Source organism: Apodemus sylvaticus, chromosome 6 (genome assembly GCF_947179515.1).
Source record: "Apodemus sylvaticus chromosome 6, mApoSyl1.1, whole genome shotgun sequence".
Lineage (NCBI taxonomy): Eukaryota > Metazoa > Chordata > Mammalia > Rodentia > Muridae > Apodemus > Apodemus sylvaticus.
Window position 1 is genome coordinate 65,307,339 of NC_067477.1, and position 15,565 is coordinate 65,322,903.

At 42.4% G+C, this 15,565-nt stretch overlaps 1 protein-coding gene across 1 annotated transcript in view; it reads right to left on the reverse strand.

Annotated features, from left to right (window-relative positions):
- Ttc6 (tetratricopeptide repeat domain 6) overlaps positions 1-9,877 on the reverse strand; it is a 164,424-nt gene extending 154,547 nt beyond the window's left edge. Inside the window, exon 1 of the mRNA XM_052184707.1 lies at positions 8,981-9,877. Coding sequence (XP_052040667.1) covers positions 8,981-9,877 — 897 coding nt within the window. The remainder of the gene's footprint in view (positions 1-8,980) is intronic.
- Positions 9,878-15,565: the final 5,688 nt, after the last annotated feature.

A 15,565-nucleotide genomic window follows, 5' to 3' on the forward strand; every position in this document is an offset into this window, starting at 1 on the left:
AAACACTATGAGTGATTAATCACCAGAACTCTAAAAGTTCTTGCCTATGTAATAACTGCACAAAGTAAAATATATCTGAGGCAGTGTGTTCAGTGAGGAGGTGTTTCATTTTGATGGTATTTAACTTTACATTCTATCGTGATCATAAGAAAACACACAATGGAAACATGTATGAGTAATTCCATCAAGCCATTCCTCCCCACTTTGGTGAGACAAAGATTCAACATTCAACACAGTTTGAAATGAAGAAATAACCTTAGCATGTCAGCCCTAAGATGAAATATGTATCCAAAACAATTATAAAATGCACTGTGTAGTCGTTAGACTGTTTTCATTTGGGATAAGAGATGCTTAACCACGACTGTAATTGGCTAGTTTTCAAGATTTTGATTTTACTGTCAAAACTGTTTATCTACCCATCCTTAAAACCCACACGTTTACTTATCCTGCTTCAAAACAAACATTGTAAAAACTACACCTGCCTACCTTCAGGCTGTTTGGAGCTACAGGATGTCTAACTTCAAGGACAACCAAATACTGTACTTTTCAGTAATAAGAAAGTTTCTCGTGTATAGTAAGCTGATGTGTAACGTACCTGGGCTATTTAGTTGATTCAAACTAAAGGCAGTCAAACTGTTCTTAGCCTTGTAGCCACCTTACACACTACACCAATGTTTTTACTTATATATAAGCTTTCCTTTTTCCCTCTGGTTTCACTCAGAGTAAATAAAAATCATCACTTGAGGGGATCAACAAGACTGCCTTGTTAAAGGCTTGAGAGCAGTTGTCAGGACAGAAGGGCCACTGAGGGGTGAATTAGCCAATTCGAGGGATTAAAGAAAAAGTGTTATGGAAACCCAGTACAAGCAAATTGAAATACATGCATTTAAAAGACAGTAAGTAAACTCTCCACTTTAGTTTTCCTGCTGAAGAACATGTGGCTAGACAACACGCCATCTCCTCGTCCACAGCAGCCTTCTCAGTGAGGCTCTCTCTGACCCTTCACAAACAGTATTTTGAAGCTCACGTTGAAGTTTCACCTGCTCCTCCAACCATTTGGGGGGAAATATGAACTGAGATTCTTCCGAAATTAGCCCCTCCCCTTACCAACATTTAACACACCTGTAACCTTAAATAACAGACCATTCACTTTTGTGCTACACATTGCAAAAATAATTCTAGGCTGGTCCCATCTCTCTAGAACCTCATCTGCTCACATGGCAGAAGGGTAAAACCACCAACTCTTATATAGTGCACAACTTGGCTTTAAATAACTTCAGTTTTGTTGAGTTCGGTTTTGTTTGGTTTGTTGCTGTTGTTTTTGCAAAGTACTGTATAATTAAAATGGGGAGATATTTGATAATTACCACTAAGCCTTAAAAAGAAGCCTGATGAGTATCCCCTCTAAGCAGCACAGGTTCTTTTGCCGTTCCTCCTAATCTCCCACCACAACTAGATGGTAAGATTTTATTGCTGACACACCATGTTTTGATTATAGGACATACAGAAATCAAACTAGATCTGCCGTGTGAACTTCCTCCCCGCAGGATAGCTTTCCTGGTGACAAAGGAGCTATGCAGCTGTTGAGCAAGAGAGTCCATCAATTACCTGCACAGTGGTGCAGCCCGTGCTACAGCATCAACCTACCCGGCAGGACACGCCCACGGGGGCAGTGACTGTTACTGGGGTAACCAACTGTTTTCTGACCAGATTCAAAGCCTGCTCCACAGGAGGTGATTCATGCCTGGCACCGTAAACCTGGTCAAAAGCCTCTATCTGGGGAGGTCAGATGCCCTGGGTGGGGCAGCCTACGACTGTTTTGCTAGAGGCACAGGCCTTCTAATTATTATGTTTAATTTAGATTAGTGATGCTCTCAGACCTGGTGAGAAGGTCTTCTTTGTACAGTGGGCAGCAGGCAATGCAGGGACTCCTAATTTGTCAAAGTGCTGAGAATAAGTGCAGAATCCCATCAGACTTTCAAAGATCTACAGCCATTCCTTCTTAAATTATTACAGAGAGAGACAGGAGGGGGGCGCGGCAGATATGAAAAGAGACAGGCAGACAGACAAACAGAGAAACAGAAGTCACACATTCAAATTCCTTCTACAAAGTAAATGTCACTCTGATACCACAACCAAGTAACAACAACAACAAACTACAGGCCAGTATCCCTGAGGAATAAAAACAGAAATACACGGGTACATCAGAAAGATTATACACCATGACCAAGTTAGCATTATTTCTAAATAGCAGGGACGGTTCAACATATGTGGGTCAATAAACACAATAAACCATAGAGATAGATTTTTTCTTTTTTTTAAATTAGATATATTCTTTATTTACATTTCAAATGTTGTTCCCTTTCCTGGTTCCCCCCTCTTCCCAAAATCCCATAAGCTATCTCCCCTTCCCCAATCAACCTTCCCCCACTTCCCTGTCCTGGTATTCCTCTACACATCAAGTCTTTCCAGGACCAAGGGCCTCTCCTCCTTTTGGTGTCTAACAAGACCATCCTCTGCTGCCTATGTGTTTGAAGGTACGCAGTAACTCCATGTGTACTCTTTGGTTGATGGTTTTGTCCCTGGGAGCACTGGGAGTACTGGGTGATTCATATTGTTGTTCCTCCTGTGGCGCTGCAAACCCCTTCAGCTCCTTGGGTCCTTTCTCTGGCTCCCCCACTGGAGACCCAGTGCTCAGTTCAATGGCTGGATGAGAGTGTCCCCTCTGTATTTATCATACACTAAGAGAGCCTCTCAGGTGGTAGCTATATCCGGCTCCAGTCAGCCAGCACTTGTGGGCATCCACAATAGTGTCTGAGTTTTGTAACTATATATAGGATGCATCCCTTGGTGGGTTAGTCTCTGGATGGACTTTCCCTCAGACTCTGCTCCACCTTTTGTATCTCCTTCTGTGGCTATTTTTTCCCCTTTTTACAAAGGACCTAAGGATCCATATTTGTTCTTCCTCCTTCTTGGGCATCATTTGATATGTGAAATGTGTCTTGGGTATTCCAAGCTTCTGGGCTAAGATCCACTTCTCAGTGAGTGCATACCATGTGTGTTCTTTTGTGACTGGGTTACCTCCCTCAGGATGAATTTTCCAGTTCCATCCATTTGTCTAAGAATTTCATGAATTCATTGTTTTTAATGGCTGAATAGTATTCCATTGTGTGTGTGTGTGTGTGTGTGTGTGTGTGTGTGTGGTGTGTGTGTGTGTGTGTGTGTGTGTATTACATTTTCTGTATCCATTCCTCTGTTGAGGGACATCTGGGTTCTTTCCAGCTTCTGGCTATTATAAATAGGGCTTCTATGAACATAGTGGAGCATGTGTCCTTATCACATGCTGGAGAATCCTCTGGGGATATGCCCAGGAGTGGTATAGCAGGGTTCTCCAGTAGTATTACGCTCCCAGGGACAAAACCATCAACCAAAGAGTACACACAGAGTTACCCATGGCTCCAGTTTTCTAAGGAATCGCCAAACTGATTTCCAGAGTGGTTGTACCAGCTTGCAATCCCACCAGCAGTGGAGGAGTGTTCCTTTTTCTCCACAACCGCTCCAGAACCTGCTGTCTCCTAATTTTTTTATCTTAGCCATTCTGACCAATATGAAATGAAATCTCAAGGTTGTTTTGATTTGCATTTCCATGATGACTAAGGAGGTTGAACATTTCTTTAGGTGTTTCTCAGCCATTCTATATTCCTCAGTTGAAAATTCTTTGTTTAGCTCTCTACCCCATTTTTTAATAGGGTTATTTGGTTCTCTGAAGTCTAACTACTTGAGTTCTTTGTATATATTGGATATTAGCCCTCTATCAGATGTAGTGTTGGTAAAGATCTTTTTCCAATTTGTTGGTTGCCATTTTGTCCTTTTGACAGTGTCTTTTACCTTACAGAAACTTTGTAATTTTATGATGTCCCACTTGTCAATTCTTGATCTTAGAGCATAAGCTATTGGTGTTCTGTTCAGGAAATTTTCCCCTGTGCCCATGTGCTCAAGGCTCTTCCCCAGTTTCTTTTCTATTAGTTTCAGTGTGTCTGGTTTTATATGGAGGTCCTTGATCCACTTGGACTTGAGCTTAGTACAAGGGGACAAGAATGGATTGATTTGCATTCTTCTGCATGCTAGCCACCGGTTGAGCCACCACCATTTGTAGAAAAGGCTATCTTTTTTCCACTGGATTGTTTCAGCTCCTTTGTCGAAGATCAAGTGACCATAGGTGTGTGGATTCATTTCTGGGTCTTCAGTTCTGTTCCATTGATCTACCTGCCTGTCACTACACCATGCAGTTTTTAACTCTATTGCTCTGTAGTACAGCTTGAGGTCTGGGATACTGATTCCCCTAGAAGTTCTTTTACTGTTGAGAATATTTTAGCTATCCTGGGTTTTTTGTTATTCCAGATGAATTTGCAAATTGCTTTCTAACTCTATGAAGAACTGAGTTGGGATTTTGATGGGGATTGCATTGAATTTGTATATTGCTTTTAGCAAGATGGCTATTTTTACTAAATTAATCCTGCCAATGCATGAGCATGGGAGATCTTTCCATCTTCTAAGGTCTTTTTGATTTCTTTCTTCAGAGACTTGAAGTTCTTGTCATACAGATCTTTCACTTGTTTGGTTAGAGACACACCAAGATGTTTTATATTGTTTGTGACTATTTTGAATGGTGTCGTTTCCCTAATTTCTTTCTCAGCCTATTTATCCTTTGAGTATAGGAAGGCTACTGACTTGTTTAAGTTAATTTTATACCCAGCCACCTTGCTGAAGTTGCATAGAAATAGATTTAAAGACAAAAACCCCATGTTCATTGTAATAAATGCAGAAAGGACCTTTGAAAAAGTCTAGCATGCCTTCATGACAAACATCCTAGAGAATGTAGGACTAGAGGGAGCGTATATCAACATAATAAAACTATACAAGAAACACATAGCCATTATCAACACCTTGAAGTACTAGCTGAAGCTACAAGGAAAGAGAAAGAAATGAAAGGGATTCAAATAGGGAAGAATTCAGGCTGCCCCCATTAACAGACTACACGTATCTATGCAAAAAAGAAATCACTAGAAAACTTCTAGAAATGATAAACAAACTCATCAATGTACCAGGATACCATTCACAATAACCTCAAACTAAATAAGGAGAAAAATCTAGTTATAAACCAAACCTAACCAAGGACATAATGGACCTCTACAACAAAAACTTTAAACTTCTGAAGAAAGAGAGAAAGACACAAGAAAATGAAAAGGCAGCCTAGGCTCATTTGATAGAATTAACATTGTTAAAATGACAGTTTTTTAGAAAGCTATTTACTAACTCAATGCAATTCCAATAAAAAGCCCCATCTCATTCTTCACACCAACAGAGAAAAAACCTGTCCCAAAATTCATAGGGAGCCACAAAAAAAAAAAAAAAAAAATGCCAAAACAATCCTGAGTAAAAGAACAATGCCAGAGGAATTAAAATTCCAGATCCTGAGACAGCAAACGCAGACAACCTGCAGGCAGGCCCTGCAGCTGAGAAGTGACTAATGGAAATGTGGTACATATAAACCGTGGAATATTATTCAGCTCCGAAGAAAATGGAAATCAAGAGCTGTGCAGTTAACGAACGGATCTAGAAAAGACCATTTTGAGTGATGTGATCCAGACTCAGGAAAACAAAGGTCATGCACGTGTTATCTCTTACTGGAGGATCCTAGTCCCAAATCCTCAGATGTGAGTATAGAGCCTCTAGAAACTACATAGACTAGGAAAGTAAAACAGGACCCCTGGCAGCTGTCCTAGTCCCTGTTCTATCTCTGTGAACAGACACCATGACCAAGGCAATGCTTATAAAAGACAGCATTAAAATGGGTCTGGCTTACAGGTTCAGAGGCTCAGTTCAGTTCATTATCATCTTGGCAGGAAGACATGTGCTGGAGAAGTAGCTGATGAGGTTTACATCCAGATTGGCAGGCAACAGGAAAGAGAAAGCCCCTGTGACTAGCTTGGGTGGCTTCAAAGCCAACTCTTCCAACCAAGCCACACCTCCTAATCCTTCTCAAGTAGTGCTGCTCCCTGATGACCAGGCATTTAAATAGAGGAGCCCATGAAGGCCGTTCTTACCCAAACCATCACACCAATAGGTGGGGGGAGGCAATAAAGAGGGGACTAGCAGGGTACCAGCAATCAGAGCAGGGAAATGGAAATAGAGGGGGCTCCTGAGAGAAGCAGGAGGGTGGTCAATACAGAAAAGGGTAGGGGTAGGCAAAGTAACAATAAGGATGTCTGAAAATAGCAAGAAATCATACTATTAACTATTTGCCTTTTTAAAAAACCCTATCATGCACATAACTCCGTGTATAACTATACATCTCTACTTTTAATGAAATTTCTCATTAGAGCTGACATTGCTCCCTCCAAGGACTAACGGCCACCTAACAAAAACAAAACAAAACAAAAAAAAACAAAACAAAACAAAAAAACAAAAAAAAAATAATATCAAAAATGAGAAGCTCTCTTTTGAGGGGTGGGAGTTAAGTCCTTATTCCTGAAGATTCTATGCCTGTTGCTTAGGAAACAGTTAAGATACTGACCTGAATTGCCCCTCCCTGAGGAGCCTTTCATGGTACCAAAAGGCACAGCACAGGCTTCCAAAGGAGAAAGGCAACCTTCAGTCCTACCCAGCTATAACGCCTTTGAGTCACATCAAAAGCCAGCACAGCATAACTTTTACTAGTGATTGGGTACTTTTTCTCTTTGCTGATACACAAATATAATGCTATAAATTTTCCCCCTCTGCTTTACTTCATCTGTGACCCCACACACTTTGGACATTTTGTTTTTATCAAAATTCAGTTTGGTATGACATGTCCTCTTTGACCTAGAACTTACTCTAAATTACACTATCAAGTTTCCTACTGTTTGATGATGTTCTTCTTGGTGTTCTAGCTGGATTCCCATATGGTTACAGAAAACACTGCAGTTATTTTAATTATTTCACTTTTACTGGGATTATTTTGTGGTTCATTTCATTATATGGTTCATTTTATTGAAAGACCCTTTGGCAGGGATAAACCAGGTATTTGGCTATTGCTGGGGGAGTCTGCCTAGTTTTCTTAATCAGCTCTTAAAAGAGGAATGTTAAGAGTCTTCTGTTACAATTTCAGACTTTCCTACTTGGTTTTTCTTCATATATTTTATAGCTCTCTTACTTAATACATATACATGTAGGATCCTTTGTCTTCTTGGCAGATTGATTCTTTTTTGTAAGCCTATACTAGTTATTTGAGAAGCTTCAATGGTTACCTTCTCTGATAGTAATACAGACACTCCTGCTTTCTCTTGGTAAGTGAATGATGTATTTTCACCTTATTTTTTAACTACATATATGATCATTTCAAAGACCATTTCTTATTGACAGTATAGAGCTGGGTCACATCAGTTTCAATCCTTGTCTTTCAACCGATGTGTTTAAACGACATACACTTAGTGGTACATCAAAGTCTAGTCTCCTGTCTTAGTGCTTTATTTTCCTTTACATATGTATATGTGTGTATATACATATATATGTATATGTACATATATATGATGTAGTGATTTATTAGACTTTGATTGTTGCTATGACAAAAAATAACCTGATGGAAACAACTTAAGAATAGAAAAGTTTATTCTGGCTCACAGTCTGAAGGTCCACTCCATCATAGCAACAAAAAAGGCAGGAGACTGAGGAAGCTGCTCACGTGTGGACAGCTGGGGCGTGCGGAAGCTGAGGATGCTCTTGCAGCTTTCTCCTTTTGATGCGGTCCAGGGCCCAGGCCCAGGCCCAGGCCCAGGGAGTGGCACCTGCAGCCACTTTAGGATGGCTTGTCCCACCTCTATCAACTTAACGAAAGCAATCCCTCACAGCTTAATCGAGTCACAGGCAGGCTTCCCTCCCCTCCTTCCTCTCTTCTTCCTCTAGCGTGTAGGACTCAAGTTCCCTTATTAATATTTTTGAGAGTCACCACCAAAGCAAAGTGTACATCACAAAGAAAATGTCTTATATATGACTCTATAGCTTGTTTCCTATGAGGAACATATATTTAATAAATGGTGTTCTGGATATAATTCTGACCTATAAGATGACTGGGGTTAAAAATCCCAACTCCTCTAATACATTAGTTCTGGCTGGGTGAATTCATGAGCTTCACTAAACCATAAGGCTTCCCAGGGAACAGCCGTTTCACGTGGAAAATCTCACTTCTTTTCCTACACAAAGCAACCCTTCTATTGATATCCACCTATCTGATGTCATTCTGGACATCAGCCTCAGGTGTCTAGACACGCATGTGCGCACACACACAACTATGCATACACACAGAAATAGAAAAATATTTGTGTGACATGTGTCATAGTGCTTAGAATACACACTTACAAGTGTCTAAACTGAGGAATGACTAAGGAAAGGTTTTAAGAGAATAAAACCCACTAAAAATTCTATTACGGAGTTTGCGTACGTTAAATGTAATAGTGATGATGGTTTCCTTGACCTGTAAATTCATTATTCTGTAAATAATGACTAATTAAGCTAAACTCAAAAAAAAAAAGAAAAAGGAGTAAAATTCTTCGACATCATGCCAGTTCTGGTCTTTCAGTACTAAGTAACGACAGTCGTTGAAAGGGAAGGCTACTAGTAGTAATGTAGTATTCTGGTCATCAGCAAACATTCTTTGAATCCATTTTTTGAAATAACCTCTCCATTTCTCTGATGCTAAAAGAATGTATGATCAATCCATTAGGAAAAATCCAAATATTGAAAATTCAAGTAAGATGCAAAGAATTTCCGTAACACCTTGAGATTCGTCTCATCATATAGACTGAAAGATGCACAATGAAATGTTATGTGTGCATACATGTATGCATGCATACATGCACTAAATGCATACATGTATTGTGTTACATGTATGAATAATCTCCTACAGTTCATATACCCAGAAGCACTATTCTAGTTCACCTACTTCCATTGCGATGTCGTAGTTCTGGCCCAGGATGCTCTGTATGAGCTCCTTGATGGTTTGGTCTGAGGCCTGCTGGGCTTCGGACTGCAGAGAAGCGATGATCTCCTCTATGTTCATGGGCACGTAGCGTGCCCCCTGCAGAGGCCCAGTTCCCTGGCTGGTGGAGCTCCCCTCGCGTCCGGATCTGGACATGGGCTTGTGGTGCCACCGCATGATCTCGCGCTGGAAGTGGGTGCGAATCCGCAGCCTGCGCAACCGCGCGCTATCGTCGGCTTCACTGCTCAGGCTGGACAAGGAGCTGGCGTGTCTGTAGCGGGTGGGGGCCATGTCGAGCATGGGCGATCCTTGCGCGGGACTCTTGGACACGCGCTTGGCCACCGGCGCCTCCCGGGCCTTCCCGCGCAGCCTCTTCCGGCGCGAGCGCGGCCGCAGCAAGATCACAGGTCGGGTGGTGCCAACCTGTGGGGCGATGGCCGGCGCCCCCTTGAAGGGCGGATGCCGCCGGAACGCCGAGCTCCGCATGTAGAAGTCCCGCGGGCAGAACGGCTGGGGCTTCCCGGGGCTGCCTGGCGCGCTGTGCGGCGCCCCCTGCAGGTCGGCCGCAGCGGGACGCTCCGCGCTCTGCGCCCCAGACGACGGCTTGGCAGCCCAGGACACGTGCACCTTCTTCGCAGGACTGCTGCGCGCTGTGCTGCGCGCTGTGCCAGGGCGTTCTTTCTCCTCCGGGTGCGGGAGTTCATCCTCAGATGATCTTGCATCCAAAGGCGGCCTGGCGGCTAGCCTCTGCCTGAACTGCTCACAATCCTTCTTGGACTTCTGGCGAATCTTCTCAAGCTCTTTGAACATAAACGATTCTTCTCTGGCTGTCAGTCCGAAATGCTTTGGGATGGTTGACATCTTGACCAACTGGACCTGTAAAATACGCCCCCCGAAAAAAAATTATATATTAAAACATATATTTAACAAAACTTAGGTTCATAAAATTACAGTTCTGCAAAGTGTCCCGGGATAGAACGTATTGTGTTCAAGTAAATTTGTATCTAGGGTCTTCTTTCCCATGATCCATGAAAGCCCCTCCACAAACCAGTAGGTTTCCACTCCTCTATGTATCGACACCTTCTGAGAACTAAAAAGCCTTCACACGTGTCGTCTGAGACCATAAGAAAATACGGATAATTACATTACTATTTATAACAATAACGAAATTACAATTATAAAATGTTATGGATGGGGGATTCCCAACATGAGGAACTGTGTTAAAAGGTAGCAGCATTAGAAAGGCTGGGAACCACCTGTAATCCCAGCACTCTGGGAGGCAGAGGCAGGCTAATTTCTGAGTTCGAGGCCAGCCTGGTCTACAGAGTGAGTTCCGGGACAGCCAGGGCTACACAGAGAAACCCTGTCTCAAATAAATAAATAAATAAATAAATAAATAAATAAATAAATGCCAGGCGGTGGTGGTGCACGCCTTTAATCCCAGCACTTGGGAGGCAGAGGCCGACTTTTAAGTTCGAGGCCAACCTGGTCTAGAAAGTGAGTTCCAGGACAGCCAGGGCTACACAGAGAAACCCTGTCTCAAAAAAAGAAAAAAAAAAAAAAAAAAAAAAAAAAAAGGCTGGGAACTGCTGCTCTAAACAAGTAATTTTTTTTCAGTGATAATTCCTAAGCCCCTTAGAACCTATTTTAACATTGCCTTAGACTACAATGCTGTGCCCTACTTCCAACCAAGCAAGACTCCCATAAGTCTATGTGGTAGCAGGGATAATACAGAATAAGGACCTCCACTGTACCTCCATGCCCTGTAGCTCGGACTGGGACAGCAAACATGTTTTTCCATAATTTGGAAGTTTCTCAAAAATATAAAATTAAAACGGGCAAGTTTAAATTGGGACCTTTACACATACAAGTTTCTATTGGGAGAAAAGTGGGGTCTCTGGTAACATAAGGACCAAATCTCTGCCCTTGGTCTAAAGCTGCTGCTACCCCTTGCTTCTCCACATAGTCCCAGGTGTCTCTGCGCCCCCACCCTCCCCCACTCATCCAGCCCCTCTGTTTACTACTCCAAGGGTCGCCTGGACTTGGTATAGCACAGGAAGGGAGAGAGGAAGCCTGCCTCCAGACAGGGGCTGGGGCTTACTCACAGAGCCACGGATGCTAGATGTTTGTACTTAATCTGTGAGCTACTGGGAACCCCTTGAAATTTTTAAGAAAAAAAAATGCGACTTGAAAAAATGAGTACTTGGGGATGATCTTACACCAAGGGAAAGGAGGACCAAGCCGTGCTGCAGCTTTAGCCTGAGGCCTGTAATCGCTAATCAAGCAGAAAGAAAACAGACAGAACACGGCGATAGCACCTTGTCAACAATTCAGAATAAATAGGATCTGGGTGTGCAGTGTAACCCTGTCATCCCAGCCCTTGGGGAGGTAGAGGAAGGAAGATTGGGACAATTCTGAGACAAGGCTGACCTACGTACTGAATCAAGGCTACATAGCAATATCCTGCCTAGAAAATAAAAATCATAATATACAAACTTAAATATCAAAAAAGTAAATGGGAGCAACTAAAAGTTCACTCAAAAATAAAACCTGATACTTTTACGGTTTAGGAAGGGTGGCTCAGGGGGAAGTAGTGGCTTGCCGAGCATGAGGGTGAACCTGGGTTTCATCCCAGCTGAAAACTAAAGGAGGCCCTTGCATCTCTTCACTGAAGTTTGGCCATGCTCAGATGCATAATAAAATGTGCTATTCACCCAAATGTACCTTCCAAGTGGCTAATAAGGTAACTTTCATGTAGTGCATTCACTATAACTTTTAAAAGCCAATTTCCGTTTTTCACCAGGCCCTTGTATGAAGCCCATGATCCTGAGTGAATGGTGGGATCCTCAAGCACTGAGATCATTACTGATCCCTAGGAGGATCCCTGAGAGACTTCGAGGAACTTACCTGTGAATGCTGGAAGGAGGGGGAGCTGAAGGAGGGGGAGCAAGGGAGCCAGGAAATGCAGCTCATGTGGCTCCCCAAAAGCTGGGAAGAGGAGTTAGAGGCGCAGAACTAAGGCTATGAAAATAAAGACAGAAAAGAATGGATCAGAGCACCTAGGAGGCAGAGACCGGACCGTGGGAAACAGCTTCTGAACATCATTGGATTTTGCAGGTTTGACTATGCAGCTAGAGAACATAGGTTCCAAAGAACTATTTAGAATGTCAGTGTTCTCCAAAAGACTTGAACCTAAAAATGCATATATGAGATATAATAAATGCTCTCATGTAAAACATAATGGTGAGTCTTTGTAATAATTCAAAGAGTAACACCATATGAATATTTTTTTAATTGAAAGGCATAGAAGTTTGAATAGGCAGCTACTGTTCCTTGGTGATAAACCGACTGCTTTAATTAATTATATCAGGAAGTCTCAAGACAGTATTGATTTCATGTTACACAAAAAGTCTAACAATGGTATTTCAAATGTTTTAATTTGTTTGAAATAATAAACAGGATTACTAAAGACTATGAGAGAAGAAACCGAGGGTGGTGCACGTGTCCTTTCGTGGGGGAGGGGGATGCCAGGATAATTAAGACTTGCACGGACTCCTCAGAACTCAAACACTGTTAATAGAATCAGGAGATAGACTGAGAAAGAATTTTTTGAGATGATATGAAATATATTATAAAGGCAGAATTTGATTGATGGAAGGAAGGAAAAACTGTTCTATAAATCATGCCAGAACCATTCGTTGACTACATGGGAAAGAACTGTGCCTTGATTTACCAAAAGCAAGTCAAGGTCTACTTAAGATATGTAATAATTAAATATTTAAAGAATTTATTAGCTTTCCACTATCTGTATTGATTAGCCTCATATCAATATACCAAACAGTTGTTTTCCTAGTAGAAGTCATTTACTATCTAGCTTGGGAAATATGGAAAAAAAAAAAAAGCCCCGTTTATCCATCTCTGAAACACACACCCCTGAATCCTAAACTGATGACCTTTGCAACGGGGCAGAGCTCTTGTCTGGGAACTAGATCTTCCTTCTGCACCAATAGACAGAGGTCCTACAGACAGTTCAGTTCTGTGTACACTAGCGGTCCATATTACAGAGTGAAAATTAAAAGGTGTGGTGGCTGACGAATACCTTTGATCCTGGTTCCTGGGAGGCAGAGGCAGGTACATCTCTGTTGAATTTTAGGCCAGCCTGCTCTATATAATGAGATCCTGTCTCAAAGGGGGCAGGGGGGAGGGGTAGAAGGGAATAAAATCTATTTGTTGTCTGTTGCCCAGCCTGTGACATATGAGCACTAGAAATGGGACCTAGGGGCTTTAAGGAAGTTCCCTCCTTTAAAATCTCCTCACAGTCCTTCTGCTCCCATTGTTTGCACAGGTGACAAAGTGCTAGGAGGGTTACCAGCTGCAAGTGGCTGAAAAGTATTAAGTGGCAGGAGGCACAGAGGAGAGGTGCTGTGACACCTGGTGCTGTGACTCCTGTGCAGTTCCCCCCCCCCCCTTGCTTCCTGTTCTGGGTTCCCTTCCCAACTTCTGGGCCCTAGCTTGTTCCTGAAACTTAAACAAATGTCTGTTGTTTGACACTGCTACGTACATCCCCTTGAAAGCTGAATCGAAAAGGGTTTTCTTTTTATAATGGCAAAAAAAAAAAAAATGGATAGGAATTAGGACTTACAGATTAGATGGATGGGAGCTTCCAGTCTGGCGTTCCAGTTGGTACCCTAAGGCTTACTGGGTCCTATTATCAGGGTGTGTTGCCTGTAACTCCCCATCCACTCCTAACACCACCAAATAAGGAAATCGCTTTTTAAATATTCAGTCTCCGAGGAAATTAGAATACTTTCTCTTTCTCAAGGGCAATTTACAAAGACAAAGGCTGGTTCTAATTTGGAGACTCTCAAAGAAAAGTAATACAGGTGTCCCTGAGTAAGAGATACCAGGAGGGGGTTAAATTTTCTACTCATAATCCAGGCTAGGCAAGTTACCACTGCAGTTTGAGGTGGCACAGTGTATGCTTAAAATCTTTGGAAAGCAAGCAATGATTTCACTGTCCTGCTCTTTCCAAATTTGGAAGTGCATCCATTTTTGTGTCTTTTGTACTGGAAGTTCAACGCAGCAGGTACCAGAGGGGCAATATCTAGACTTTGCTCCTTTCCTACCAGGCCAGGTGAGGTATCAGGAAGAAACTGGGAAGAACTAGTTAGACTCTCTCTCCAGGCTCACAGGCTCACAGACTCTATACTTGACACAAGCAAGCTGATCTCTGGTTCTTAGGATTATTTTCACTTCTCCTATTAGGATGGAAAATCCAAACTGTGCTCCAGACCCATAGGGTTGGGGGAGCGGGGGAGAGAAGGGTTATTGTTGTTGGTTTTGAGGTTTGGGGGTTTTTTTTGGGGGGGTTCCCCCTTTGAGAAAAGCTCTTGCAACACAGCCCTGAGAAGCCTGGAAGTTGCTGTGTACACAGGCTGGCCTTCTGGTGATCCCCCTGCCTCTGCTTACCAAAGCATGGGGAATTACAGGTGTGTGATGCCACACTCAGCTCCAGTCTCTGTGTGAGGTAAAACTTTACCTAGCACTCCCTAGATGACCTGGGCCCTCGCTGCAGGAAACCCTGAAGTACAAGGAAAGAAGCCCTGCTATCAGGCCTCTGGGCCTTGGCCTTGCTCCTCACGGAGCCCCAGCCTGCAGCCTGGTTTGCTTGTCCTCTTTAATACAGTCAGCGTGCCTGGATGGGAGACAAGACGGGATGCAGAACAGGATTCGGGATTCAGGCTCTCTTGGGCCCCTGACTGAATATCATCTCTATTTCCTAAATTCATGTCACTGTAAACTCTAATGGACTTGAGGTCCATCAGAACCACCTGAGCCCATGGAGTGCTTGTCTCAGCTGGTAAAACCTCCACCTTCAACAAGAAAACTAAAAATTCTTTGAAAGCAATACTGCTTTTGAAAACTCAGTGGTAAATAGAAGACCTATTTGTGCTTTGATCAGAATTTGCTTGAAGATCTAAAAGGATATATCCTAACACATGAATAATTCTGAAAATGAGATAATAACTGTTTCCTGCTTGCTACATTTTCCATAATATTTGAAGCCTTGGTGAAGACAGAACCAATTCTTAAGATCAAACTTAGAGTATATGTTTGCATGTGCATGTGCCCACACACACACACACATACACACACACACACACACACACACAGAGCATACATGAAGTGAGGGGGTTCAGCAGCCACCAAGACTTGAATACCACAGAACCCAGTGTTAGTCAAGAATGGGCCCATGTCCTCATACTTCTATAAGTGCACTGTGGTGCATACATGCCCCTCCCACAATGAATAAATAAATGTAACTTTTACATTTATATTACATTCCATTAAATTACATGTAAATGTAATTTAAAAATATACCTTGATGAAATACAGTATTTGTATACTACTCTAAAAATGTAATGAAATGAAGGGATAATTCCTTAGTTGGGAAAAAATCATATGTAATAATAATTTTTATGGGGCTGGACAGATGGCTCAGTGGTTAAGAGCACTGACTGCTCTTCCAGAGGTCCTGAGTTCAATTCC